Source organism: Pleuronectes platessa, chromosome 21 (genome assembly GCF_947347685.1).
Source record: "Pleuronectes platessa chromosome 21, fPlePla1.1, whole genome shotgun sequence".
Taxonomy (NCBI): Eukaryota; Metazoa; Chordata; class Actinopteri; order Pleuronectiformes; family Pleuronectidae; genus Pleuronectes; species Pleuronectes platessa.
Window position 1 is genome coordinate 18,183,471 of NC_070646.1, and position 25,441 is coordinate 18,208,911.

Sequence of the window (25,441 nt, forward strand, 5' to 3'; positions counted from 1 at the left end):
AATATATATAAAGATGGAAGACATGTCTCCACTTTCTACCGTTGTACAAAAATGAAACTAAGCTATCCTAGATATAGGTGCTGCAAACGTCTGCACAATATCAAGGTCCGTACACATGCTTATCCTATCACGAGTCAGTCTCAGCTGTCAATCATGATGTGTCTCCAGGTTTTTATAGCATCAAATAACAAATTAAAACCAAACTTACTGGAGAATGGTCATCAGTCTGATAAGATCAACCTAAAACGACAGCATTCATCCTTCAGAAAGTTCTATATGACGTTTACTTTTTAGTTTTGACCATATCCTAACCACTGACATGGATGAAGCAGTGCTTATGACCTATACTGCAGCCATCCAGCAGGGAGCGGTAAATATTGTTTGGCTTGACTTTATATACAGTTCATATGAACAAGGACAGTATCAGAGGAAGGAGCACAGGCAGCAAGATAAAGAACTTCAGGATCCTTACATTGCTGCTTCACAAGATCCAGTATCTCTGCTGCTGTTCACTAGAAGCATTTCAGTCATGAATTTCTATGAAAGTATTTTAAGCACTTGATGTCTTCAGGTAGTTGACATAGGTGACAGGCCAGGGAATTACAACATGCAACAAAAAATGCCTGGTCCGCTGCAAACCAGACATTACCATTACAGAACTTTCGTCGTCCATATACCCCCCCACACTCATTCTTAGCTCACCTGAGACAGTTTCATCTGCATATGAGCGAAGACGTGGAGAAAACCAACCACAGCATCCCACAAACGGCTATGGGCCAAACTCTGCTGGTTGCCAGTGCACGGACCCTTAAACGTCACAAGTGAAGAGTCACAATCGCAACGAGCACACTGATGTCCACTTGACTTAGCAGGAGTTTTTATATATATTAGAATAGTACAAAGAATATTGCAGAACATCAGGGAAATGTTGCTTTTAAAGATTCATTTTCCCCACTGTTTAAACAATCATCTACTGAAAAAAATGTGGCTATTGTAAACACTGCTTTTACTTTTCTACCATTTCATTCATAATTTGACATTTGTGATCTGGTATTTATTTAGTTGTATGCTCTACTGTTTCTGAAAACACGTCAATTCCCGCTCCATTGCTACAGCTCCTTTTGTCAGCCTCTGTCTTAAATGCTTGGTTTTAGCCCCTGTCTGCTTAACCCATCCTCCTGATGAAGCCCTGAATGCTCTAATTGGTCAGCTGGCCCACTCTGTTGTGATTGGTCAGCTGCTTCCAATGTTTGACAAAAGCGACACCTCTGCTCTAGCCTGGCTTTGTTTAGAGGGCGTGACAGATTAGCTGAATGTCCTGTGACATAAACCTGATCTCGTGTGACATCACAAAGTATCGGCCAGACTACTGCTGAGGACTTTCATGAATTTGGGATTTTTGACATGACAGAATTTTACACACAAAAAAACGATATATCGCCCTATAGGAAAAAGCATATACTGTCTCCTCTAAGCCATTTTAAAGGTAATATAAAGAAGGTGCTATAAGGTTCTACATAAAATGACAATAGTAATACCGACCTGGATGTACTCAGTCAGGGTATTGAAAACCTGCTTGGCCACATTAATTGCCTTTGAGAAATTCCTCTGTCCCTGCTCGTCAATAACATCTTTGCCAGAATAATACCAGTAGAAATCACTGATAGACTCCTGGAGGAGGGGAATGGGGGATAAAGAAGGGGTCAGAGGAGGACATGAAAAGAAGATGAGAATGAATCAGATTCACCATGAGATAATAAACTGAAGAAGATTATTAGCAGGAGTAGTAAACACAGTCAAGAGGCAGTAGAATGGGGCTTTGGAGACGAATCCCCATTCAAATAAAGAATCAAGAAAAAGGAAACATCTGAGTAACACAACAACAAGCATAACAACTAAAGAGAAATGTGACTAAATGTCTGTTAAAACACTTGTATTATCTGGATTTTATTTGAATTCATTTTTTTTATCTGCACACATGAAATATTTCAGAGCTTTCAGAACAGAATGTATGATTTCTGATCTATTTAGCTTCAGTTTTGTACAATTCATCCTTCATGAAGCAGCAGCTGTTAATGACTGGAACTGACCTGGACTCTGAGGAGGTAGTCGACAGTAGAGATGATGATGTTGACAGTCGTGTTGTTCCCTGTTTGTGTCCTTAAGTAGTTCTGGAAGTCTGAAACAGGATATCACAAAAATCTGGCAATGTTCTGATTGTAAAAATGTGTTCAAATGAAAATTATTACATGGCTCTGACTCAGACATATGAATGAAACTCGTAGGAAAAGCTTCTATCCATATAAAGGGGTCATATTCTGAGTAATTGGTGTTTTTTGACACATGATAAATTACACCTTTCTCACAATCTCCTCAGATAAACCAGCAGTGCAAATTTTCTGTAGTTGTATCAGCACATTATCATTCGTAAATATACCTAAAACTTTAGATTTTCAGTCATATTCCTTGATTGAACCGCCACTAAACAACACACAAGCTCACACACCTGAGTTGTGTCCTTCACAGAGCAGCTGCAGGAAGCGGAAAAGGTCACAGGTGAACTCATCATCCTGCATGACCTTCTCACCTGGCCAGAGAAGAAGAGACACACACGCACACGCACGTGCACACAGCAAGACATACATGCAGACACACATATGCACAAGCACACACATGGGCACACACAAGAACATGAGCATGTGCAAACACACACGCCAACGCACACACACGTTCATATGAAGAGACACACACATACACATAAAAAACAAGTCAGAAACAGAGAAGACAAAAGCAAACAACAAACAGGAAAGAGGCAGAAAGACAAGAAGATGGAGAGTGAAGAACTGTTAAAAGATGGAGCTAATGTGATCAAATCCCCAATATTTCTCTGTCAGTCAGTGAAACCAGTCTTATTTTACACAATCTCACACAAATACACACACTTGGATGAGCAGTGGGCAGCCACGGCACTCGTTGGTGGACTAAAGGTCACTGGTCTTTAAACTGCAGCATTTTATAGTCAGGACTGGATTTGGGCCCCATTCATTGGAAATAAGATGCATTGGTTTGTGGATCTGCTTTGATTCTGCACAGATTACAAATACCTGGAGGAAGTCGAGGGCAACTGCTCTGACTGTGTTAAAATGCTGCTTTGAACCATGTAAAAAGAAAAAGGTCAGAGGAAGGCTGATGAGACACTACACAATAATATGATGACAACGTGGACAGGGCTAAAGGAGGAAAATCTGTTGATTTGAAACAAGACAGAAACTTTTCTTATCTACAGCTCAGTCCACCACAATGTGCCATGTTCAGATTCACTCATCCTGGCCCATAATGTGTGATCACTTTTGCTGATATCAACCAAAAACTAATCTAACTGCATCTGCTGAAAGACTTCTGAATTCAATTTTTGTTATACACTGCTCAAAAATAGAAGGGAACAGTTAATAATCACATTATAACACCAAGTCGATTGAACTTCTGGGACAGCAAACTATTCATTTAGGAAGCGCAAGCAATTGTGAATCAATTTCACCTGCTTTGGTGCAAAATTAAAGGGGCAACAGTTGGACTGGAGAGGTAACAGCAAGGCAAACCCCAAAAAGGGAACGGTTTTGCAAGTGGTTGCCGCAGATAATTTCTCTCTCTAGATCTTCCTCAGTGATTTTTCTCTTTTTGCATTTTGTTAGTGCCATACTTACAATTGGTAGCATAAGGCCGGACCTGAGGCCCACTCAGGTTGCACAGACAGTCCAGCTCCTGCAGGATGGCACATTTTGCATGCCATTGCAAGAAGGTTTACTGTGTGTCCCAGTAGTCTCAAGAGCATGGAGGAGATACCAGGAGACTGGCAATTAATAAGGAGAGCTGAGCACGGCCGTAAAATGGCAACAACTCAGCAGCAGTACTGGCATCTGCTCATTTGTGCGAGGAAGAACATGGGAAGCACTGCCAGAGCCCTACAAAATGACCTCGAGCAGGCTACAAGTGTGCATGTGTCTCACCAAACGGTCAGAAACAGACTCCATGAGGGCCCGACAACCTCTAGTGGGACCTGTGCTCACAGCCCAAGACCGTGCAGCTCGATTGGCATTCGCCAGAGAACACCAGAATTGGCAGGTCCACCACTGGTACCCTGCTCTCTTCAGAGATGAGAGCAGGTTCACACTGAGCACATATGACAGGTGTCAAAGAGTCTGGAGACACTTTGGTGAAAGTTATGCTGCCTGTAACATCATCCAGCATGACCAGTTTTGGCGTTGGATCAGTGATGGTCTGGGGAGGCATATCCTTGTAGGGTCGCACAGACCTCCTTGTCATAGCCAATAGTACCCTGACAGCAATTCGGTGCCGGGATGAAATCCTCAGAGTGATTTCCAGACCTTAAACTGGTGCAGTGGACCCTGGGTTCCTCCTGGTGCAGGACAACGCATGCCTTGACTAGACATTGTTGGGATTGCATACAGGCCCATGGTGACCATACACACGACTGAGCAACCTTATGAGTTGTCGTGATAAAAATGTAAGTTGGATCAGCCTGTAATTTCAAATTTCAATAATCTGATATGATTTTGAATCCAGCCCTCAAGGGTTTAATGATTTTGGTTGCCATTGAATATTCTTACAATATTTGGTTCTCAATTATTATTTTGTTCAATGAGCTCCTAAGTTTTCCCTTCATTTTTTGAGCAATGTACATTACTTTGTAGTAACAAATAGATAATTATCACTGTGTTATAAATCAGCCCCTACAAAGACAGTAAATGACACAAGCATTGATAGCAGTGACCCAGCAGTGCAGTGTTAAGTACTGTTGCATTAAGGCCAGAACCTCATGAGTTTCAATCCAGAAGCTGTGCAGGGAGCACCGAGCATCTCACCCAGGGAGAGCTGGGAAGGTCTCCAGCAGTAATTTAGAGTTTCATTCGGCATCAATAGATGAAGACTGGTTCCATTTCAGGCAGTAAAATAATTCATGATCATTTATTTTTTCGCAAACGTCACAGGGGCCTGGTAATGGGCTGTGATCTGAGCTGGCTAAATAAAGTAGCTTGCGCACTGTGAATTAGCAGCGCATTTCTATGTTTTGGTTGTGTGATTTTGTATATTTTCTGGCTTTTCGATGACTAAGACAATCTACAATTTAGTGATTAAAGTAAAGGCACTTTCAGGCGAGATAACAGCAGAATGATATACTGTTGATACACAATTTATCTCATTATTAAAAAGTAAGATGGGAATCTGTATTATGTCTCTACAGGTTTCTTAAATTATTAAAAAACTTGAAGGTCTGTAGGATGTGAGACATTAAAGTACAGAAAACTCCCTCTAGTCCCTCTAAAAAGGTTTTTCTGGACAGATATACAGGATATATCACTAAATCTAAATCAATAATTTAAATGCTGTGCTAGGGGGAAAAGAGGCAAAAATACTAACTCATAGACAAAGACAGGTTTTTCAAATAATGTTTTGTCATGTAGGACAAGTACACTGTGTACAGTACGCAGCTCAGGGAGGAGGGAGGGAGAAGAGAGGAACAGATGAAAAAAGCAGGGCTTGAATATCTTTCCAAGAATTTCTTTTCTAATAAATCTCCACTACACTAACACTACATCATCCTTCAAACGTATGTATTCATAAATACTGCATGTCCTACTGTGTTATTTTGTCTTTTTGTTTATAATGTGAGATAAGTTGATTTAAAGAGACAGTTCACCGAAAACATTCATATTCCACCACGAGCAGTATGGAGGAATATTCTTTTTTTCGGTTGCTTTAATACAGCTGAAGACTTCACTTGTATGAAACTTGGCTGCAGCTCTGTTTACCCCTGAGACTCCAGAAGTGTTTTTATGGACTCATACACTCCACCCGCCCTTACTCATAGTGGTGAATAGATAATGAGTGCATTTTCATATTTCTGTGAACTAACCCTTTAACTGATGTAATTAGTGACTTGTGTGTGTGATAACTGAAGTTTAATTGATGTGATTGGTAACTTATGTCAGTGTTTCGGTTTTCGGTGAACTAATCCTTTGAGCATCAAAAACTGTTTTCTTGTGACTTCCTGCGAGTCATCTTATTGTGTTCGGTCCTAACAAAGAAGCATGGTCTTTAACAATCCGTAAGTTAGCTAAGTTATTAGCTAACTTACATGCATTAACAAACCTGCATAAGTATGTAGGTTTACTGTCAAATGGATTATTGGTCATTTATGTTACAAAACCTACAAATCCTCAGATAATATGCAAACAAAACTGAACTTTGTTTCTGACTATGCTATCAATACATTTATACATTTTTTTTACATTATAATTAGTTTAGTTAAAGGAGTTGTTGTCTGTCTGTCTGCTTTTTGCTGCTGAGCAGTTCAAGAATATTGGCTTTTTACAGCTGCTGCTTCTGCTGCTCCAGGTCGATGAGAAACTGAAACAAAGCGGTGACGTTGCTAAAACACTGCTGTGGGATCATTTGACATTTGACACATTGTAATTCTGTTAACGATGACGATGCAGCCTTACTGGAGGCCAGTCTTCAGCTTGATCTACTTTTTGTTTTGTTTACAGGCTTTGTATTCATTCAAGCCCTGAGATGGTGAGTCAGAAACAAGGCAGAGGTAGTGGCTGAGAACACAGATGAGACTGTACACTACACAACATAAAACATCCAACACAATAACCATTTCCATTACTGAGACAAAACAACCACCTGAATTCAGGTGGACCACATGACTCAGAGGGTGTGGATGGAGGATGAGGATGGGGGAATGTAAATACTCATATTAGTAGTATTTAGAATGTGCCAGATACTGTGCAAATCCTGAGAGGGAGGCATAGATCTGTACACAGCTCACAGCTACACTTGTACTTCTGCCTGTTCTGTGGTGTGTTCCAGAAAAAGTCATCTTAATATCATCATCACTACTGTGACAAAGAATGGCATGAGACATTTTATACCAAAACTCAGAAATGGGCTAAGACTTTAAACATTGTTAAAAGACCAACTACAAATCCAACCAGAGAGTGACTTGTAACTGGTCTCCACTCAAAAAGAAACCAACCAAGGAAGGAAAGAAAAAAGAAAAAACGGATTAGAATGGTGAGGGCAGAAAAGTGGCTACAAGCACAGTGGTGGTAAGACGAGGCTTGAAGGTCTACACTCAGGACCTGGACAGAACTGACACGACAACTAACCAGCCGTAGTGTAAGAGCAAGAGAGAGAGAGACCAACCAACACACAAGAAGATGGCAGAAGGCATAATTACCACGCTCATGAGTGATGACTGAGGAAGGGAGGAAAGTGCAGTAAACCAAAATGAGAAAGGAAAACAGGGGGAGGAAAGGAAGAAAGAAAGAAAAGAAAGAAGAAAGTAAGAAAGAAAGAGAGAAAGAAATTAAGAAACAAAGAAAACAATTACATATAGGGAAAAGAGACTTCCGAATTAAGTTGTTTGGTCAACATGGAAAAAAAAAAGGCCAAATTACAGAAAAGGTTTCGAGCTTGGTTAAGGTCAAGAGTAAAGAAGTGCCTGAAAATTGTTTGGGTAAATTTCTTCTTTTGATTGTGGATGTGCATCTAACGTGAAACCTGTTTTGTTAATGGGGCTCATTCATACAATGAGGAAGGTATAAAAAAGAACAGCTGTTGATGACTGGTTGAGTTATCTCTATAATGGGTACAGCATGAGTAATAACCCATTGTGAGCTTTAGTAATTGGTTTATGAAGAATTGTTAATTATTCAGTGTGAAGGTAGGAACACGACAAACTTAATGATAGAACTTGGCGACGCACATATATTTTAAAGCAGAGGATGCACCATGTTTGGAGCGGAGTGTATTTTGCTGTATTAAGCACTGAAACAGTTAATTTGTGTTTACTTAATGTAGTTGGGGTAGGTTCAATTTATAATGAGTTTTGCACTGATTTATATTTGGATATTTAGGTTCAGTTTACTATTAACTGTTAACAGTTAATATGCTCAAAGGATGCTTCCAATTTGAAATATAAAAGCTGCTGTTATCTTCAACCGTTGTTTTGTGCATTTTTTATGGAAAAAAATATTATTTCTGGCTCCCTTAATGTCTCCATAACCAGTTTGTTTAAACACATGTATATTTTTCTAAGAAATTAACTTTTACATGGTTATCTAGGATTCTTAATAAGTATCTAGGTGCATATCTTATGTGATAGTTCAATCATTTGGGTAAGATAATAATTAATTGAGTGTTTTACTTAATCCTCATATCCACAAAATGAAAAAAAGTCTTTCCAAAACAGCTAATGTGACTGAAACATGAATGATCTCATGAGTGTTTGGGGATGTTTCACCTCAGCAATCAAACGTATTGGTTCAAGTTAAGAAGAGATAGTTGTTGTGGTTACGGTTTGGAAAAGATCATCCTCATGGTTAGAGTAAACTAACTTTAAGTCTTTGAAGGAGAACCACAGTCTTCTGGTATAACTTTCTACTCAAAACGATTCACTGTGAGCTTGACTGATGACCTAACTCCACACCCACCTCTGCTCAGGTACATATATATTTATATAAATGTGTAAATGACATTGAAGTACGAGAGAATATACTGCACCAGAATAAATTGTTATAAACCAGAAATTACTGAAATCAAATTGCTGCACCCATTATAACTTGATAACAATTTAAGTACCAACAATAAGCTGTTTATAAAGATGGACAATACAACAGCTTCTTAATGTGAAGCCAACACCTCTGGATCGCCCCCTTGTGGCTGGCTAATGTATAGATACACTCTGCCCGTCCATGTTAAAGGAAGGGAAACGGACCAATTTAAGGACATGGATACTTTCTGTCATTTTAAGCAGCTCTTATCACACTGACGTATGCTCTATTGTTTCTGATGAGTTTGGTTTTAATCAGTTTTGGATTCCTAAAAAAAACAGGCTGACCCGTCATGATTGACAGCTGGGACTGACTGGTGATGGTTAAGTCTACACAGTAGTAATGGTGGCTCCACACTTTGACCACTCAGGCTCCATATGAGGTCACTTGCATAAGAAGGCAGCATTCATATCTCTGGGATATTTCGGCTTCAGTTTTGCACAATGAGAGGAGAGAGACATTTCGTCCATCTCTATAAACAGTCTGTGGTACCAACTGTCATCTCTTTGATGCATCTTAAAATCTACTTATAACTTTAAATTAATGTAGTGGTAATGTGGTAGGTTTTCTGCATGCAGGTAACTGGATCTAAAACATGACTGTGAACACTTTTACAAATTCATACACACAGAAGATGTAACAGGTAAATCATGAGCACATACACTTGTACAGCAGGAATCATACTTGATAATATTGATAAACAAAAGGTAGTTCTCCATTGGCACCTGATTCACATGAAAAAAAAAGCTGAACCCAAGGGATGACAGGGTAAACGGGACAAAGCAAAATGAAGAATGATGACAACCATCATGTATTAACAATAAGAACAACAGAGTATTTCTTCTATAATGGTCCCTTTCAAAAAGGATTGTCCGTCCTGAAAAACACTCCTGATGTTTTCTTGGGACACCATGAACTCTATACAATCTACCCCTCAGTGTTTCACTGTGAAATCAATGATCCCAGCACCAATGGCCTTTGATTTTTATACAAAAGTTAAAAATGCACCTTCCTGAGGTCAATTATAGACATTTAAGAAATATACCTGCATCTGTTGTAGAAAAGCTGGCCTGCCCTTCTTCTTGTTTAGTGATGTTTCAGAATAACAACACTCCAACTCAGAAAAACAAATGTTTCAATGATTCCTTCTGTTGGTATGAAACAAATCTACAGTGTAAAAGTAATGAAGCTTACCTGAGCCCTCCTCTGTCACCATCCCCAGTCCTTCTGCTTTGTTCTGCCGCTCAAAAGCATTTAGATCGAGAACACTGAAACACAGATGAGTGAAGAGTGATGGCATTCAGTACTTGACCTGTTATGGCTAAAAAACAATCAGACAACAGTAATTGGAAGTATCTCTCCTTTTATCGGTTCTCAGAACAGTATCTGTCACATTAAGGATTTCATGTGTCTGTTTGTGTTCATTTAGCAATTTACTTCCAGCAGGCTGGTGTCTGTGGAAGCTAGCTACCAGACGATGTAGACTTTTTGTCAGCTAATGTCTCATCACGGTCCTCGAGCTGTATATTGTCTGTGTGTGCTGAAAAACAGCTAACCCAAAGAAGAGAGAGGAGTAACGAAAAGGCAAAAACCACTGAGGTGTTTCAAAGAGCAGCACCAGTCACATAACACTGGTTGTAGAGTGGTAATGGGAAACCAGTCTCTGATGGTCTGCTTCTTCTGTAGGGCAGACACATACTCACTGTCGACGCTGATTCTGCTCGTTGAACGTGTAGTTTGTGTAAATACAGAAGTTGTATTTCATCTACAGATAATGCTGATGTATCTAATGGCAAATTCCAACTTACTGAGATCAGTGGTTTACCTTGGCATGCACTTACATGAATGTGGGGGGTGAAGATTCTGAAGGACTTATGTCCTATGTGTTTGAAGAGGCAACATCTAAAGTATGCTCACAGACAACTTAAAGATGTGATGATTGTCAAGCAAGTCACTGCAGTCATAAAAAAATGTATTTGACCCATGATTTCTCGCTTCATGGATGTTTATACACAATGCACATCAAAGATGAAACTGTCAGTCTCACATGACGCAGTATTGGTCCTCCCTCCACACCCTCACTGCAACTCTCTCACAGAATGATGTGAGTGTGTGTTCTGAAGTTATGTGGACCATCACCAGATGACAAGACATAGTTTCAGTAAAGTTTCTCTGTCGCTTGGCATGTGGAGTGTGTGGAGTTACCTGCACGACTGCATGAGACCAGCCAGACTCTGAAAAAAGCCCACATCCTTCTTATCTTTCAGGTAATCCAACATTTTCTGTCCGAGAGACAAAATGAGAGCTGAGTTATAGTTTACACTTTTACATGGACACAATGAACAAACATGCAAATTTCACGTACTGGATTAGACTAAATATAATCCATGCAAGTTCCTTTTGTTTTGTATCTTGTATGTGTTAAGACATTGTCAGAATCTAGAATCATACAGACAAAATGCACTTGGAAATACTTACATCCATATTCAAAGTAAACGCTTAACAATGAAAGTTTGTGCAACAGAAACCGAAGTGAGAGAACACTCTAATACCTGCTGCACTGTAGAGTTTCCTCCGTTGAGAATAGCAATGCCCAGCTTCAGAGTAGAGGCCACCATGAGACCCATCTCACCTAGTGCAGAGGAACGAGAGAGAGAAAAGAGCTGTGAATAGGTACAGTATAACAACCTAAGACTTGTTGAATGTCTCCAATTATCTGTAGAGCTAAAAGTAGTTGAGGTGGTTTTGAGGAAAGTATTAAGTTTGACAAAGCCAGATGTAAGTGTTAGTGGTGTTTTTGACCAGTGGAAAGGGGGTTTTAGTGATGAGAATGATTATCTGGAGACACTTTCCTCCCTGTAGGGGAGAGCGGGGTAATGTAAGACATCGGGTAATGTGAGACACCCCCTGTATCTAGGCAGCGGTACACATTTGTGGTCATGTGACCATTATGTTTTCAAGCCCCTCCCATCCCCTTGCCATGAAGGAGAAGTTGGTGCTGGTGGAGTGGTAATTATGTTTTTTCACAAAAATGTGTTTTTTGCATGTACTAGTAAATGTTCTTGCTTTGAACTTAATCAACTGTTGTGTCAAAACAAATTGATTCAGGTAGAAAAACTTACATCATACATGTTGGTGAACTTCCAACATATAAAACCATGTGATTGATGCTAGCTGAAGATTAGCCTGAATTGCTAAGAAATGTTGTTATTTCTAAAATGTTGGCTGTGGGGTAAAGTGAGACAAATGCTGTGGGGTAAAGTGAGACATGAAGCACAAGTTAAGTTTAGTTTTAAACATATTTTAGTGTAATATTACATTACATATGTTTTATTTTTAATGTCATAAACATTGTAGAAAACCCATCATGCCAAGAAACTACACCAGGAAGACAACCTGGGGCCAAACACCCCTCGCAGAGATGGAGAGTGCAGCCGCTGAGGTCATGCAAGGAAAGAAGTCCTTGCATGGGATAGAAATATTGATAAGACAACCCTCAAAAGATTCATAAAGAAAAAAGAGAAAGGGAAATTAAAATCAGTAGCCTGGGGTGTTTCAAGTGCCAAACACTTGAAACAACTAGCTGACCAGTTCCATGGCCTTGCTCCAGTTAAGTGCCGTGAACTGGCATTTGAATACGCAGAGAAAAACAATATCCCTTTCCCTGCCAAATGGACAGAGAAACAATGTGCAGGTAAGCTAGGGTGTGCAAGAGATCACATGAATCATAATAATCATAAATGTGCTTAATTGACCAATCCCCATGATTCTGTTACTAGTCCAATATTATTTTGGAATGTGTGGTTGTCAATCTAGCTGTCAGGATTTTAACTATTACAACATGTGTTGTTATGGTAGTTTTAAAGTGGAAAAAGTAAGTGGATCACTTTACCCGAGGGGTGTCCAAACTACGGCCCGCGGGCCATCTGCGGCCAGCCATCCAATTTAAATTGACCCGTTTTAAACTAACAATTTAGTAGCACTTAAATGGCACTATGTAGTTTTGCTCTATTTTTTAAGAAATGGTACTTTCTTGATTCTTGTTGTTCTGGGTTTGTACCCTCGGGTACCCTTGAATGCACTGATTGTAAATCGCTTTGAATAAAAGCGTCAGCTAAATTAATTGTGATGTAATGGACTATGGCCTACTGTATTGTATTTCTCAGTTTAGACACTAGGCGGAGCCCAACTCACACCTGACCTGCCAGCTGTCCCTCAGAACACCACCGCCCTGCCCTGAGCAACGCGATTGAGCGGAACTGTCAATAGTTCGCTCCAGGGCAGGAGGAAGTGGCGGCTTGAGTGGCCCAGACCTTCGAATTGGCCCTCGGGATAAAAAGTTTGGACACCCCTGCTTTACCCCCTTGATTTCTCTGGTCTGTCTCACTTTACCCCAGCTTACTCATATTTTCACTGCCCTTTGTCCTGAAGACATTCTGATCATTTCGATTGATAGGAAACATCCTAAATTAATGGGAAATGTGTAAATTTTACTGATATATCATTTAAGCTCGCCTAGAGGGGAGCAAATGTAAAAAAATTCTCACATTACCCCGCTCTCCCCTATTCCTCGTCAACACCTTCACAGGTCAAACGAAAGTAAACAATACAACACTTCTCGAGTCATCATTCTCACCCAAAGAACCTCAGACATGCAATTCATCATGGTTGTAGCATTTAAGTGAATGTGTTAAAATGGAGAATAATATTCCAACTATTGACCTTATTTTGATTGAGACATTATTTTGGTTATGATATTTACATGAGTTGCTTATTATTATGTGATAAAGACGTGTACATGGTCAGAATACTCCACACTTAATTCGAGCATTGCTTATTCTGAGTTTGATCGTGTAAACATAGTCCCTGTTGCAGGTGTAGTAACATCAGATTCCTATGAGCTCCAATTCACTGCTCTCTACAGAGTCATTTTCAAACTTTCTGAATGGTGCACCTGGTTGTTTTGTAAAAATGTTCACTGTGGCCAAAACTATCTGAGAAGAATCACTGAGGAGTTGAACCGACCTTTGCTCGCACTGATGGTTTGCAGGACCATCTCAGCAGCTCCTCGGTCATGTAGACGAGCCTGCTGATACAACAGCTTCTGCTTCTCCATCTCCTTCTCCTATTCATAAAAAAACAAACACTTTCCAGGTTTGACAAACTGTCACAAAAACAGGTGAAGCAGGAGACGACTACGAAGGCTGATGGACATGCACATACCTCAAAACTCTTCACTTCCTCTCCATCCTCATCCTCTTCATCGTGGCAACTCTGAGGGCAGAAGAGAGATGGAAAGAAATGGGCAACACAGGCTTTGTCACTATTATCACAGTCATTAGCATCTGGTCATTAAAATAAGTTACAGTTTCTGGCATAATGAGTTACAACAGCTTTGTTAGTCTGGTACCTTAGCCATGATGTCAGCGTAGGCCATGTAAAGAATATCCTCATCCAGTTTACTGCAGCAGGAAACACACACACACACACCAATTAGCAGAACTTGACAAACCCCACTATTGGCTGAATATGAAGCTTATTATTCTAGCATTTGTTTAAATGGTTACTGTGGAGCTTTCTCTTTGTGCTGCCGATAACAATGAACCCAACTTTCAGCCACAGGTAGCTCATTGTTTGGATTCAAACATGTTGATGAATGGTGAACGGAGCTGAATAGTGAGTCTGATACATCCAGATAAAACAGCAGATAGATGACTACCCTTCTCTCTACATGTGACCGTACATTTTGCCATCAGGGCCAATCAGCTTTAGAACGAACATCCTGAGGAGAGAAGGCTCGGACATGCTCTGACTCCTTTTACATCACTTCTTAAAACACAGTTTACAGACTTGCCTTCATGTGAATTTACATTTTATTGGTCTTATTCTTTTTTTTTGTATTTGCTGCTTTTAGGTGATGCCTGTCTTCAATGTTCTTACTATGATATTAGTCCTATAACTGAGACTTGTGTCAGTGTAACATGTGAGAACCTACCACTTCTCTGTGAGGGCTGTTCTGCTGAACAGCTGAATGAGTTGATGCAGAGGATCAATGTGCTTCACCCCTTCCTCCTCTTCAGAGGGCTCTTGTTCACCTGGTTTCTGACATGAGCACACATTCACAATCAGAGGAGACTCAGCGGTACACACTGTAAAAAAAGTCACAAAATGCTTCAGAGGGCGAATAACATATTGAAATGAACTAACAGCGAGGTCCTCGATGAGTTTATCTTCAAAGTAGTGTTCCTCTGCCTCGATCCAGGACTTCTCATAGCCCTGCAGGAACAAGTTCACAGCCCGGTGCCTAGTTTGGGGAGATACAGGAAGAAGAAATCCCTTCATAATCCTATATTCACTGCTTTATAAGATATAACAGATGTGCAGATCTAAATAATAATGTACGGTATGAGTGTGGTAATGTTTGTGTGCCTGTATAAGTTACCTGGGCAGGTTATAGAGCGGTGCCATCCTGAAGCAAGCGACCACTGCTCTCTTCCTCTGTTTGGACAGTAGTTTGTGCCACACTGCCTTCTTACTGCGCTGAGGGTGCTCCACCTAAACACACACACACACTAAACTCAGTGGGTAGTGGGGTCATTGTCTCAAGACCATATCTACTACACTGGCTTCAAACGATATGCAGGGCAGCTTTTCCTGGAGAAGCAGTTCTTGTCCGGGAGGATCAAAAATACACATCACATCAATACAAAACATATGAGACACTCACCTGATCTAGGTGGAAGAGGACTTGAGCGATGTCCAGGACTCTCTCCACGGTCTTCTCGGGGTCAGACGTGTCCTCATAGTGATTAGGGAGGTCCCTGTACAGAGCCATCTGCCATCGGATCGCTGGGTCCTCCAGCTGTACAAGACAAACATATACAATCACAATCAAAAAATAAACACATCTAAATATATATACGTGTTTTTTCTATAGGTTGTGAGACAAAGACTCAAACTGCCCTTTACAAAAATACAAGATTAAATTAATCATTATTCAAAACAACGGCTTTCAAATGTATCTTTACTACAACGTAAATATATAGTCTTAATTTTTACCACATGTACTTACCTTACCTTGATCTTTTTATATTCCCAAACAAGGTACTTGACTGCGTTCTTACCTTTCCTTGTAGATGGAGATTGTTCCTGATGATCTCTCTGACTTCATCCTCTGTATCTTTCTGTTGACAGAGCAAACGTACAGTTTATGAGGAGATCAAGATAAACCTGCAGATGGGGCTTACCACTTGGCTTTGGGGTTAAGAACAACAGTGTCTCTCTGTCGGCCAGTGTTGCATCTCTCTTTTCATCATTGCTGTCCACTATCTCTATCTAATAAAGGCATAAAATGGCAAAGTAGTATTGAGAAGTTAACCCTTTAGATGGCAGGTCATGAATGATAATTTGTATTTCTAGTGACACCTGTTTCTGAAGAAACCAGTTAGGCTACTGTCTCAACTTCCTGCATTTGATCCGAAAGTCTGAACAATCAAACTGCATTTTTGTGGTGATGAATTGTTTGCAATATGAGCAACAAAACTTAAAAAGTCAGTCAGTCAGCTGAGGTGTTCATGTTCACACAGATCCTTCAAATCCCAGACCTGTAACTTAATTTTTAACGTGTTAGCGTCTTGTTATACAGAAGGAATGTATCTGCCACATATTAAAGCAGACATCAAAGCTTAAAATATAAATATTATATTTGATACCTGGGTGAAGCGGTTCTTTGCCAGTGTGATGAGCTCTTGTTCTCCGGGGGCACAGATGTTGAGCCCAACAGGCAGCAGACGCTTCAGAGTAGCAACGATCAGACTCGTCTGCATCGAGTATCGATCTCCCTTCCTCTTCATCTTCTTCCTCTCCTGGTCTGAAACTATTCCCTGTGGAGAATACACCATCACAAGACAAGAGATGAACACAGCCAGGTTTTTCATTCACATGACACAAATGTGAGGTCACTGTTGGTTATTGATTGTAATGTGCATACATTTTCCTGCTGCATCATTTTGATGTTTGCTCAGGTGGCATCATTTCATTACAAGATTAATAAACATGAATACTGCCAAGGACCAGGCCAGACTGCAGCACATCATTCGCTCTGCCGATAAGGTGATGTTCTGCAACCTGCCCTCTCTCCAAGGACCTGCTCTATCTCCAGGACTCTGAAGCGTGCAGGTAACATTGTGGCTGACCCCTCCCACCCTGGACAAGGACTCTTAGAGCTAGGCCATTAGACCCAGGCCTCATCCACAAGGCCTGGGTCTTTTTTTCACTTCAACTTCCCGTGGCAAACAACAGACTAACTGTACTTTGCACAATCAAGTCTTTAGTGTAATTACAAAATATTGCACAATCCCTCCCCTGGTGCTTAGAGTTTTTGTTTCCCATTTTAAAATGTTGTATATTTTCAAAATTTGTACTTACACAAATACACCACAGCAAATTCCTTGTATGTGTAAACCTTCTTGGCAATAAAACCTGATTCTGATAAATCCTATGTTGATACAAACAGACACATATTTACCAGCATCCATGTGCCCTTACCTTTGACATCTTACACTTGGTGTCAGTGATCAGGAAGGACATGTTGTTGATTTCATTCTGGACCACAAAGTTCTGCTCCTCTCTCTTGAAGTTCTGCAGAAAATGACATAAGGACACCATTCATCATTCAGGTAAATACTGTACCACTCATTACACATTAACAGTGACAAATACATACAAAGATATGGTCAAAATGTGACTCTTTGATTAGTATTGATGATGTAAAGTTGAACCAGGCATGTGATGGACTGGAAATGACTCTCACAGCGAACAGCCTCTAGTGTAACCTTCACAGCCTCTCATGGTCACACTACACTAGGACTTGATATATCAACTCTAACTCTTGGGGCTAACGTGTTAAATATAAAAATTCCGGAGATCACAATCATGAAACACAGAGTAACATGGACATCTCATCACCATAAGCGTGACCTTCAGCAATCCATCGTCCACCACAGGGCATAGCGACTATTCAAACTCAGATTCATGGATTCAGCCTATGGATAATTAACGCTTGCCCAATCTACATCCCCAATGGGATCCGAACTGGGAACCTTCTTGCTGTATGGACGGAAATGCTAAACACTGTGCAGTCCTATTACAGTGACCAATTCATTCAAATATGTTACGATTTCCGGTATGATATTTGTGGGCGGCTGTGGCTGAGGGGTAGAGTGGTTGTCCTCAAACCTGAAGGTCGGCAGTTCGATCCCCAGTCTGACCCATCTGCATGCCGAAGTGTCCTTGGGCAAGATGCTGAACCCCGAATGGCCCCCCATAGAATAACTAAGTGCTGCGAATAGATGCACTGTATGAATGTGTGTGTGAATGGGTGAATGTAAAACTGAACTGTAAAGCGCTTTGAGTGGTCATCAAGACTAGAAAACCGTTATATAAATACAAAGCCATTTACCATTTACCAATTCATTCAAATATGGCACGATTTCTGGCATGGTATTTCCCAACCATACGAGGGGGGGGGAAACCGTCTTTATACTCTGTCCAAAGTGCTTGTAAAAGTGCTCTTACCATCGGATTTGGTGTGTCAGTGTCCAACCATCTCTGCCACTTTCTCAAACCAGTGATGAGACATCCACACCCACTTCATGCTGTGGTTGGCCAGCTGTGAGGCCGTTTAGATTTAGTATAAGCACATTGGCTTTCTCCTGGAGTTTGGGTTACAAGCTGGTTCAGAGAGACTATAAAAACTGAGAGGACTACACTCTAGGGACCAGTTAACAAACACGTAGGGCTCAAGGCTGCTGAAAGTTCCATGAAGTGTGATCATTGTGATGGAGTAATTCAATCAGGTATTAACGATCAAAATCATTAGTCCGTGGAGTTCTAAGAACATGACTGTAAACAGTGTTCTCTTTATAAACTCAGTCAGTCTTACCATCAGAGCTTCTGTCTTAACAGTGATCATGATGGTGGATTGTGATTGTGATTGTATATCATGACTGTGATGGCAGATTACACTGACGGACAATATTCCTACTCACATATGCCATTATTTCCAATACCCCCATCATTACTGATTCCTTCATCACATTTCACATGTTCTTTTGTATAAATATTGTTCATTTTGTTGATGTGGTCTGTTTCATGCAACATCCATTGCACTTCTGTCCATCCTCACCCACGACTGAGGTTTCTACACTTTTTCTCCCTTGTTTTTGTTGTGCAGTTTTTTAAACTCTAGAATGTAAAATCTTGCTAAACCCTATGAGACTAATTGTGATTTGTGAATATGGGCTATTCAAATACAATTTGATTGATGATTGATTTTCAGTGATTTTCTTACATGAGACTTGGCCCAGAAGATGAAAACCTCGGCCACCATGCGGAACAGCTCCTCTGCCTCTGGGTTGGACTCTTTCAGCCATCTGGCCCTGTCAGTGGTGAATAAAGGGAGTCAGTGAATCATGGCACTTCTGCAAAGATGGTTGTTGGAAACAAAAAACAGGAAATCAGAGGAAGTCGTCATTCGGAGCAGTTTACCTGTTGTAGTCAACAAATCGGATGAGGAGCGGGTAGAAGGCATACAGGTCTCTGACCAGTATGGTAAACTGGTCCATGATGAGGAGCTCTGTCTCTGACATCTCACCCCTCCCCTCTGCTTTGCTGTGTTCCTCATCCATCAAAACAACTGCTGCTTTCTGCAGATATAGGACAGGATTGACATCTGTTAATGGGCCTCCACTGAAAGGATTGGACCCTAGCAGTGATATAACAATCACATTTTCAATTACTGTAAATGCTGTTCCTAAATGCTGTGTTAAATGAACTTCTTGATGTGTCGTGTTACTCTTGTAGTTCCCGGTCTCTGTGTTACATTGGCAGGTGAAAGGACATTCATATTAAACAGCAGTTCAATATCACATCATTATGCCTGAAGCTGCAGGAATATAAATGAGACATTTCAAATTTGAGTTGTCAGTACAAAGTGTTAGATTTGTCCAGTTTTCAGCCCAGATCCATTTCCTGCACACCGAGTCAGCGTTGTATACTTGTCGTCAAGTCATTTAACCTGCTGCAGTTTTTAACAAGACACAATTTTATGTAATTGTGTTGTAACACTGAAATAGGAATGTAAAACTCATTATAAAATGACAAGACTCACCTTTTTGAGTTTCTCCATCAGAGGCAGGAAATGGGTCTTGAGCAGCTGAGCTTTGGCTTTACTGATGATCGGCTGAGAGAAAACTTAGGGGGCAGGGACAGAGATGCGGAAAGAGAGTTAAAAACAAACACATAGGGGTGTGTTTGTGTTTTCTATGTGTGTTTGTGGTCCAGGTATTACTGATATTGTTGGGACCTAAAGTTGGAAACACAGTCACATTTTGGGACTTGGGGACAAAAAACATGTTCCCATTACGATATTCATTAAATTCTAAGGTAAGGACATGTTTTAAGGTTAGGTTAAGGATAAAGTTAGATTTAGGTTACGGTTAGGGTAAGAGTTAGGATTCAGCAAGTAGTTAGTATGGTTAAGGTTGGAGTAAGCCTCCAGAAAATTAATTTAAGTCAGTGTAATGGCCTCTGAAGTCATGGATACAGTTTGCAGTTGTTATCTAATCCAACAATCCTGTTGTACAGTTTGTGTTCAATTTCAGAGGTGTTGATCTGAAGGATGTAGCTTGTGCTGCTGTAAAACTGTTAATATAATTTCGCCTACACTCATTAATATACAATTATCACATAGAATCAGCACTTCTGAAACAGTTTGAATAAAATCTGAACTTTATAACATTCATTGAGGAGGATATAATGCAGGACTCTTTCAGTTTTAGTAGTATTTTCCTACTAAAACACCAACTGAGTGTGCTGTCATCAAGATACTGTTCATTATACAGGTTCAGCAATGTGCCAGCAAAAGCAGAACATTTTAAATATTTCAAGAGACGGGATAATGCTTGTTTCAGTGCAGCCTTAGATGCAATGAGGTGAAAAACACTGTATGGAATGTAATTTAAGATCACTTAGCGGGCCCCTTGATTATTTTAGTCCAGTCAACATCATTTGTGATGTCTAGTGTGAAAAGAAGAACATGGACACAGCATCTGTCTGTTTGTCTGTTACACACACACACTTATTGGTCATGTTTACCGGCCAGTCTCTTCATCCAGGCCCCCTCATCTATTCCCAGGTTATTGTAGATGATCTTGAGAATGTTTCCCAGCAGAGTGTTCATGTGGTCCGAGGTAACGGAGGTGCAGCAGCTGTTGGCTTTGTCCGAGTGGCTCTCCGGTCCATGTTCCCACCAGTGAGACATGTAGCTGCACAACATGGGCAACACCACCTGCAGAAAAAGGAAGAAAACATAGGGTTAAGGTAGGAGGCCCCTTCCTGATCCTGACACAGGGATTTGAGGATTGTCTCGTCGACAGTTTGACAGCAAACCACACACATACAAACATTATATTAGTGTAATTTGGGTTCAGTGAACTATTCAATTAAATTCATTTTAATAACATTTTATTTTTGTCTCACCGAATCATAAAATGCATTATCTCAAGTCGCTTTACATAAAAAGGTTGAGACATTAAAGATTAAATAGAACACAACAGTTCCCACAATGAACAAGCACCTACAATGTAGCACCCTCGTTAAATACCTCACACGGATGAGCACCCTGAGATGTTAGGTCTATGGTCGAACCCAGTTCTGCAATTCTCTTACATGCATTTTCATATTTGCATGCATTTTTCATTTCTCTTTATTTCCTACCTCCATGACATGGGGCATCTGAGTGTATCTCATGCCAGACTCTGCCAACTCCATGATCTCTTCCAGGGACTTGTCCAAGTTAGGAATCACAGCACAAACCTCCCCAACGTGACCTGCGTGACCTTGAGCTGGGAGGAAGAAAGAGAAATGTACTTAGAATCTTTCTTACAATTACACTATGTTTTGGTAATATCAACCAGTGATTCCTGTTGTCCTTTCACCAAAATCCCCTTTGCTCAACCCAATAGAAGAGTTGTTCTTTGCATGTGATGGATGGTCGGTGGTGAAATGGTGTGGAGCTGTGGCAAGGCTGGATCTAACAAATCCAAGACTTTTCTCCTGTTAGCTGTGGGGAGGTCCTCTGGCCTGACCCAACATGGAGATGTGATGCTGAGGCCTAATAATCACTATTCACTAGTCCTCGGCCTTTGGTAGTATCTTCTGAACATTCGTGGTAAAAGGAACCTGAATACAAAGCTTCATAATTACTTGGATACATTAATGCTACTAAGTTTGTCTTAGATAGCTGATACTTGTTATATACTGTATATTATATATCTGATGTGTCATCAGCAGCTCGTGCACAGTGCTTGTGCCGACAGCTGTCTTTCTTTATCGTCCCAGCTGTAGTGATTACAAATAACAGAAAGAGCTCGGCCCTCTGCACCATACTCTTATTTTAATCTCTCAGTACCGTATGGAGGACTGAGTTGTCTATAGAACGAGAGTAAATCGCAGGCAATAGAATTACATCAATAATCGCATGTCTTGTACGTCTACAATTATCCCTCCCCTAATCTATGTAGAGGACAAGCTCACAGTGCAGCTAAACATCCAAATGAAAACCACATTCTTCCGTACCGCCTCTCCCTTTAGTTCCTTTGCTGTTGTAGATGGAGAAGCTGTTGAACTTGTTGATGTGTGGCTCAAGAAAAGCAACGGGGAAGGCTGCTGAGAAGGCAGCGAGACACTTTCCTAATGCTGGACGCTGTCTGGAGAGGAGAGGACAGAGGACAGGAGAGGAAAAGGACAAAAGAGGAGAGGGCAGAGGAAAGGACAGAAGAGGAGAGGAGAGGACAGAGGAAAGGACAGAAGAGTAGAAAACAGGAGAAGAGAGGAGGTGAACAGAAGTAGAGGAAAGAAGAGGACACGAGAGGAAAAGGACAGAGGAGGAGAGGGCAGAGGACAGGAGAGGAAAAGGACAAAAGAGGAGAGGGCAGAGGAAAGGACAGAAGAGGAGAGGAGAGGACAGAGGAAAAGACAGAAGAGTAAAAAACAGGAGAAGAGAGGAGGTGACAGGAGAGGAGAGGAAAGAAGAGGACACAAGAGGAAAGGACAGAGGGGGAGAGGACAGAAGAAGAGAGTAAAAAGAGAAAAGGGCAGAAGAGGAGAGGTTAAAGATTTTCATTATTTTCATGATCTTTAATTTATACAAATTATGAGCAAGGTGGAAAAAGGTGAGACATTTAATAGTTAGGTGATAAGTTTAAAATTGTACTTTAATTGTAATTGAACTTATCAGTGTTCAGCACAGAGAAACTTTCATGACTTTGGAATGCCTTTGTGAACTTTAGGAAATTTGTTAGATGTTTGTTAGTGGTCATTGACATGTTACATTGTTGTGTCAGTGGTCGTCCATCTTTGCTGTAAATAAATGTACTATGCAAAGATGAAAATGAATACCTATCCACAGATGTGGAAGAAACATGGTAAAACATACTTGAACTGGTTTTCAGTTTTTCTGAAAGATATTTGTAAGGTTTACTCATACTGCACCTCTCTACATAGATGCTTTTGTTGGTTCCCAGAAAGTAAAGGCTGTTTAGGATTCTGTAGCAGGAGACCTGGACATCATCCACTGGAGAAAGAGAGGCAAACAAAAACACTTTTGTAGTTTCCATTTTAAAATAAAATAGAAATTCCTCTGTATTGGAATAAAACTAAATGACTTCTATATTGGAAATCTCACAATTCTGCGTGTAAAAGGTTTTAACTGATATAAAATACTTTCTTTTTTCAACTCTTCACGAGGAAATAAATATTAACAAGTAGGATTTCACCCTTGATGCCTGAATAAAGTAAGTGGGTACTCACATATGAGGTCCTCTCCGAACATGTTCTGTCCGATGTGCTCGAACAGGGAGGATAGGACAGGCAGCAGGGCGAAGGTGGTGTAGTTGATGATCTGAGTGACACCTCGTGGCTGCTCTCTGCTGTGGGTGAACTGACCCAGCTTGAGGTTCTCTTGGGTCTTCTCCAGATCCTCTGCGGCGCTGTCAAAGTACGACCGCAGGGCCACCTTCACTGACTCCAGACCAGTCTTCATCACTGTCCTGATGTATGGGGAGAGTTACGTTTTAAGCAATTATCTACACAAGGGATGGTTTATTCCATGCATTGATAGGACTGTAGAATCAGTCATGAAAATAATCAATTCACTGAAACTTTCAGTGGTTTAACAGAGCTCCAAACGCCCAACTAAAATAAGACTGCAGGGTATATTTGCCTCATTACTGTATATCCAGCTTCTGGAACTGTAAGTTTGTAAGATTGCCTCACTGAAATCTGAGAGTAAACCTGGTCCTTTATGACTCCTTAGTCATGTGAAAGATCTAATTGACAGTGAGTTTTTTTCACAAATCTCATGCTGTATGCCAACGCTGATGTGAAATGTAATATTGGTGGTTTCAGTGAAAACTTGAGAAAGAGCACAGACTTCTACAGATTCCGTGATGCTAATGGTGAAACAGTCACTCCGTCTATCTTGGCAAAAGCCACATTTGGTACAGATTAATTCTATGATGGCCATGTGCAGCAGTTATAGGCTTAATGTCATCTACATGGGTTGTACAGTTGAGATTTAGTGGGCTAAACATATATATTGCACCTTTAAATGCCATGCCTGCTCTGATGACAAAACACGTGTCACAGTGATTCTGTCATTACCTGGCATCCAGGCTTTGTCCCAGTATCTGCAGACAGTTGACGATGGATGTGGCATTGTTACCTGGAGACCAGAGAGGATTACATGATACACAAACTGGTCAGAATTTGCGGCCCTTATCATTCAGGCCCAAAAGACACAAAGACACACACATGCACGTCTCTCTATAGTTGTGAAGACACTGATTGACATAATGCATTCCCTAGCCCAAAACCAAGTGTTAACCCTCAAACAGCCCGTTGAATTGGTGAGGACCAGCCACACACAGACACACAAACACACACAAACAAGACTGACGCTGCTTGTTGAAAAACCAACTTGAACTGCCTGAAATTTTTTTGAGGAACCCCCTTATTATGATTGTCTTTTTAATGAAAAACACAGAGGAGCATCATGTTCAAAGAAAAGGGTTTTTAATTTTTTTTTTTATGTAATGCATAAGTGAGTTCAAACTATACAATATATTTATTAATTACTTAAATTGTACACTGCCATATGAGGTGGAGGAATTAACATATACAGTTTCACCATTGATCATATTTAAATAGCCTAACAAAACCAATGTTAAAATGTTAGATATTTGAATAGTCCAAATGTATCTCTTTGTCTCCACTTGTATCAAGGTTGAATCTGCATTAGAACACCTTTTAACTTTGAAGCATATGACAAAGAGGAAGTGCAACAATTTACTTTATACAACAAGTTGCATCACCGACCACACAACACACAGGTGCTGTGCAGAGTATAGTGTGAACACACCCACAATATCATGCGCGCATGCACGCACACACACACACACACACACACACACGCATGCACACACGACTATTAAGAGCCACATACTGTCGGATCATTTCTCAGGCTGTGCAGTTTGATGGTAAAGGTATTAATCATATAGTCCCTGTTCAAATATGTAGCAGAAGTTGTGTAAACCCTCACAGGGCCTGTTCTTGACCTACTTGAACATATTAACATGGAGATATTATTTCTTGAGGCAGCTTTGCTCTTCTTGACTTTGGCCAAAACCAAACACGTAAGTAACATTCATGTACTTCCTGTGCATCCTGCCTGTTTGTAC

At 40.5% G+C, this 25,441-nt stretch overlaps 1 protein-coding gene across 1 annotated transcript in view; it reads right to left on the bottom strand.

Annotated features, from left to right (window-relative positions):
* ryr2a (ryanodine receptor 2a (cardiac)) overlaps positions 1-25,441 on the bottom strand; it is a 157,821-nt gene that overhangs the window by 19,466 nt on the left and 112,914 nt on the right. Inside the window, exons 68-94 of the mRNA XM_053414411.1 lie at positions 24,366-24,426; positions 23,514-23,752; positions 23,196-23,277; positions 22,281-22,411; positions 21,420-21,547; positions 20,799-20,991; positions 19,813-19,895; positions 19,191-19,348; positions 18,994-19,081; positions 17,190-17,282; positions 16,355-16,525; positions 15,767-15,826; positions 15,370-15,504; positions 15,085-15,197; positions 14,850-14,946; positions 14,638-14,744; positions 14,053-14,104; positions 13,866-13,916; positions 13,668-13,767; positions 11,195-11,274; positions 10,848-10,924; positions 9,837-9,910; positions 7,268-7,285; positions 2,507-2,587; positions 2,091-2,179; positions 1,543-1,671; positions 703-807 (exon numbers count right to left, since the gene is read on the bottom strand). Of these exons, the coding sequence (XP_053270386.1) occupies positions 703-807; positions 1,543-1,671; positions 2,091-2,179; positions 2,507-2,587; positions 7,268-7,285; positions 9,837-9,910; positions 10,848-10,924; positions 11,195-11,274; positions 13,668-13,767; positions 13,866-13,916; positions 14,053-14,104; positions 14,638-14,744; positions 14,850-14,946; positions 15,085-15,197; positions 15,370-15,504; positions 15,767-15,826; positions 16,355-16,525; positions 17,190-17,282; positions 18,994-19,081; positions 19,191-19,348; positions 19,813-19,895; positions 20,799-20,991; positions 21,420-21,547; positions 22,281-22,411; positions 23,196-23,277; positions 23,514-23,752; positions 24,366-24,426 (2,795 nt within the window). The remainder of the gene's footprint in view (positions 1-702; positions 808-1,542; positions 1,672-2,090; positions 2,180-2,506; positions 2,588-7,267; positions 7,286-9,836; positions 9,911-10,847; positions 10,925-11,194; positions 11,275-13,667; positions 13,768-13,865; positions 13,917-14,052; positions 14,105-14,637; positions 14,745-14,849; positions 14,947-15,084; positions 15,198-15,369; positions 15,505-15,766; positions 15,827-16,354; positions 16,526-17,189; positions 17,283-18,993; positions 19,082-19,190; positions 19,349-19,812; positions 19,896-20,798; positions 20,992-21,419; positions 21,548-22,280; positions 22,412-23,195; positions 23,278-23,513; positions 23,753-24,365; positions 24,427-25,441) is intronic.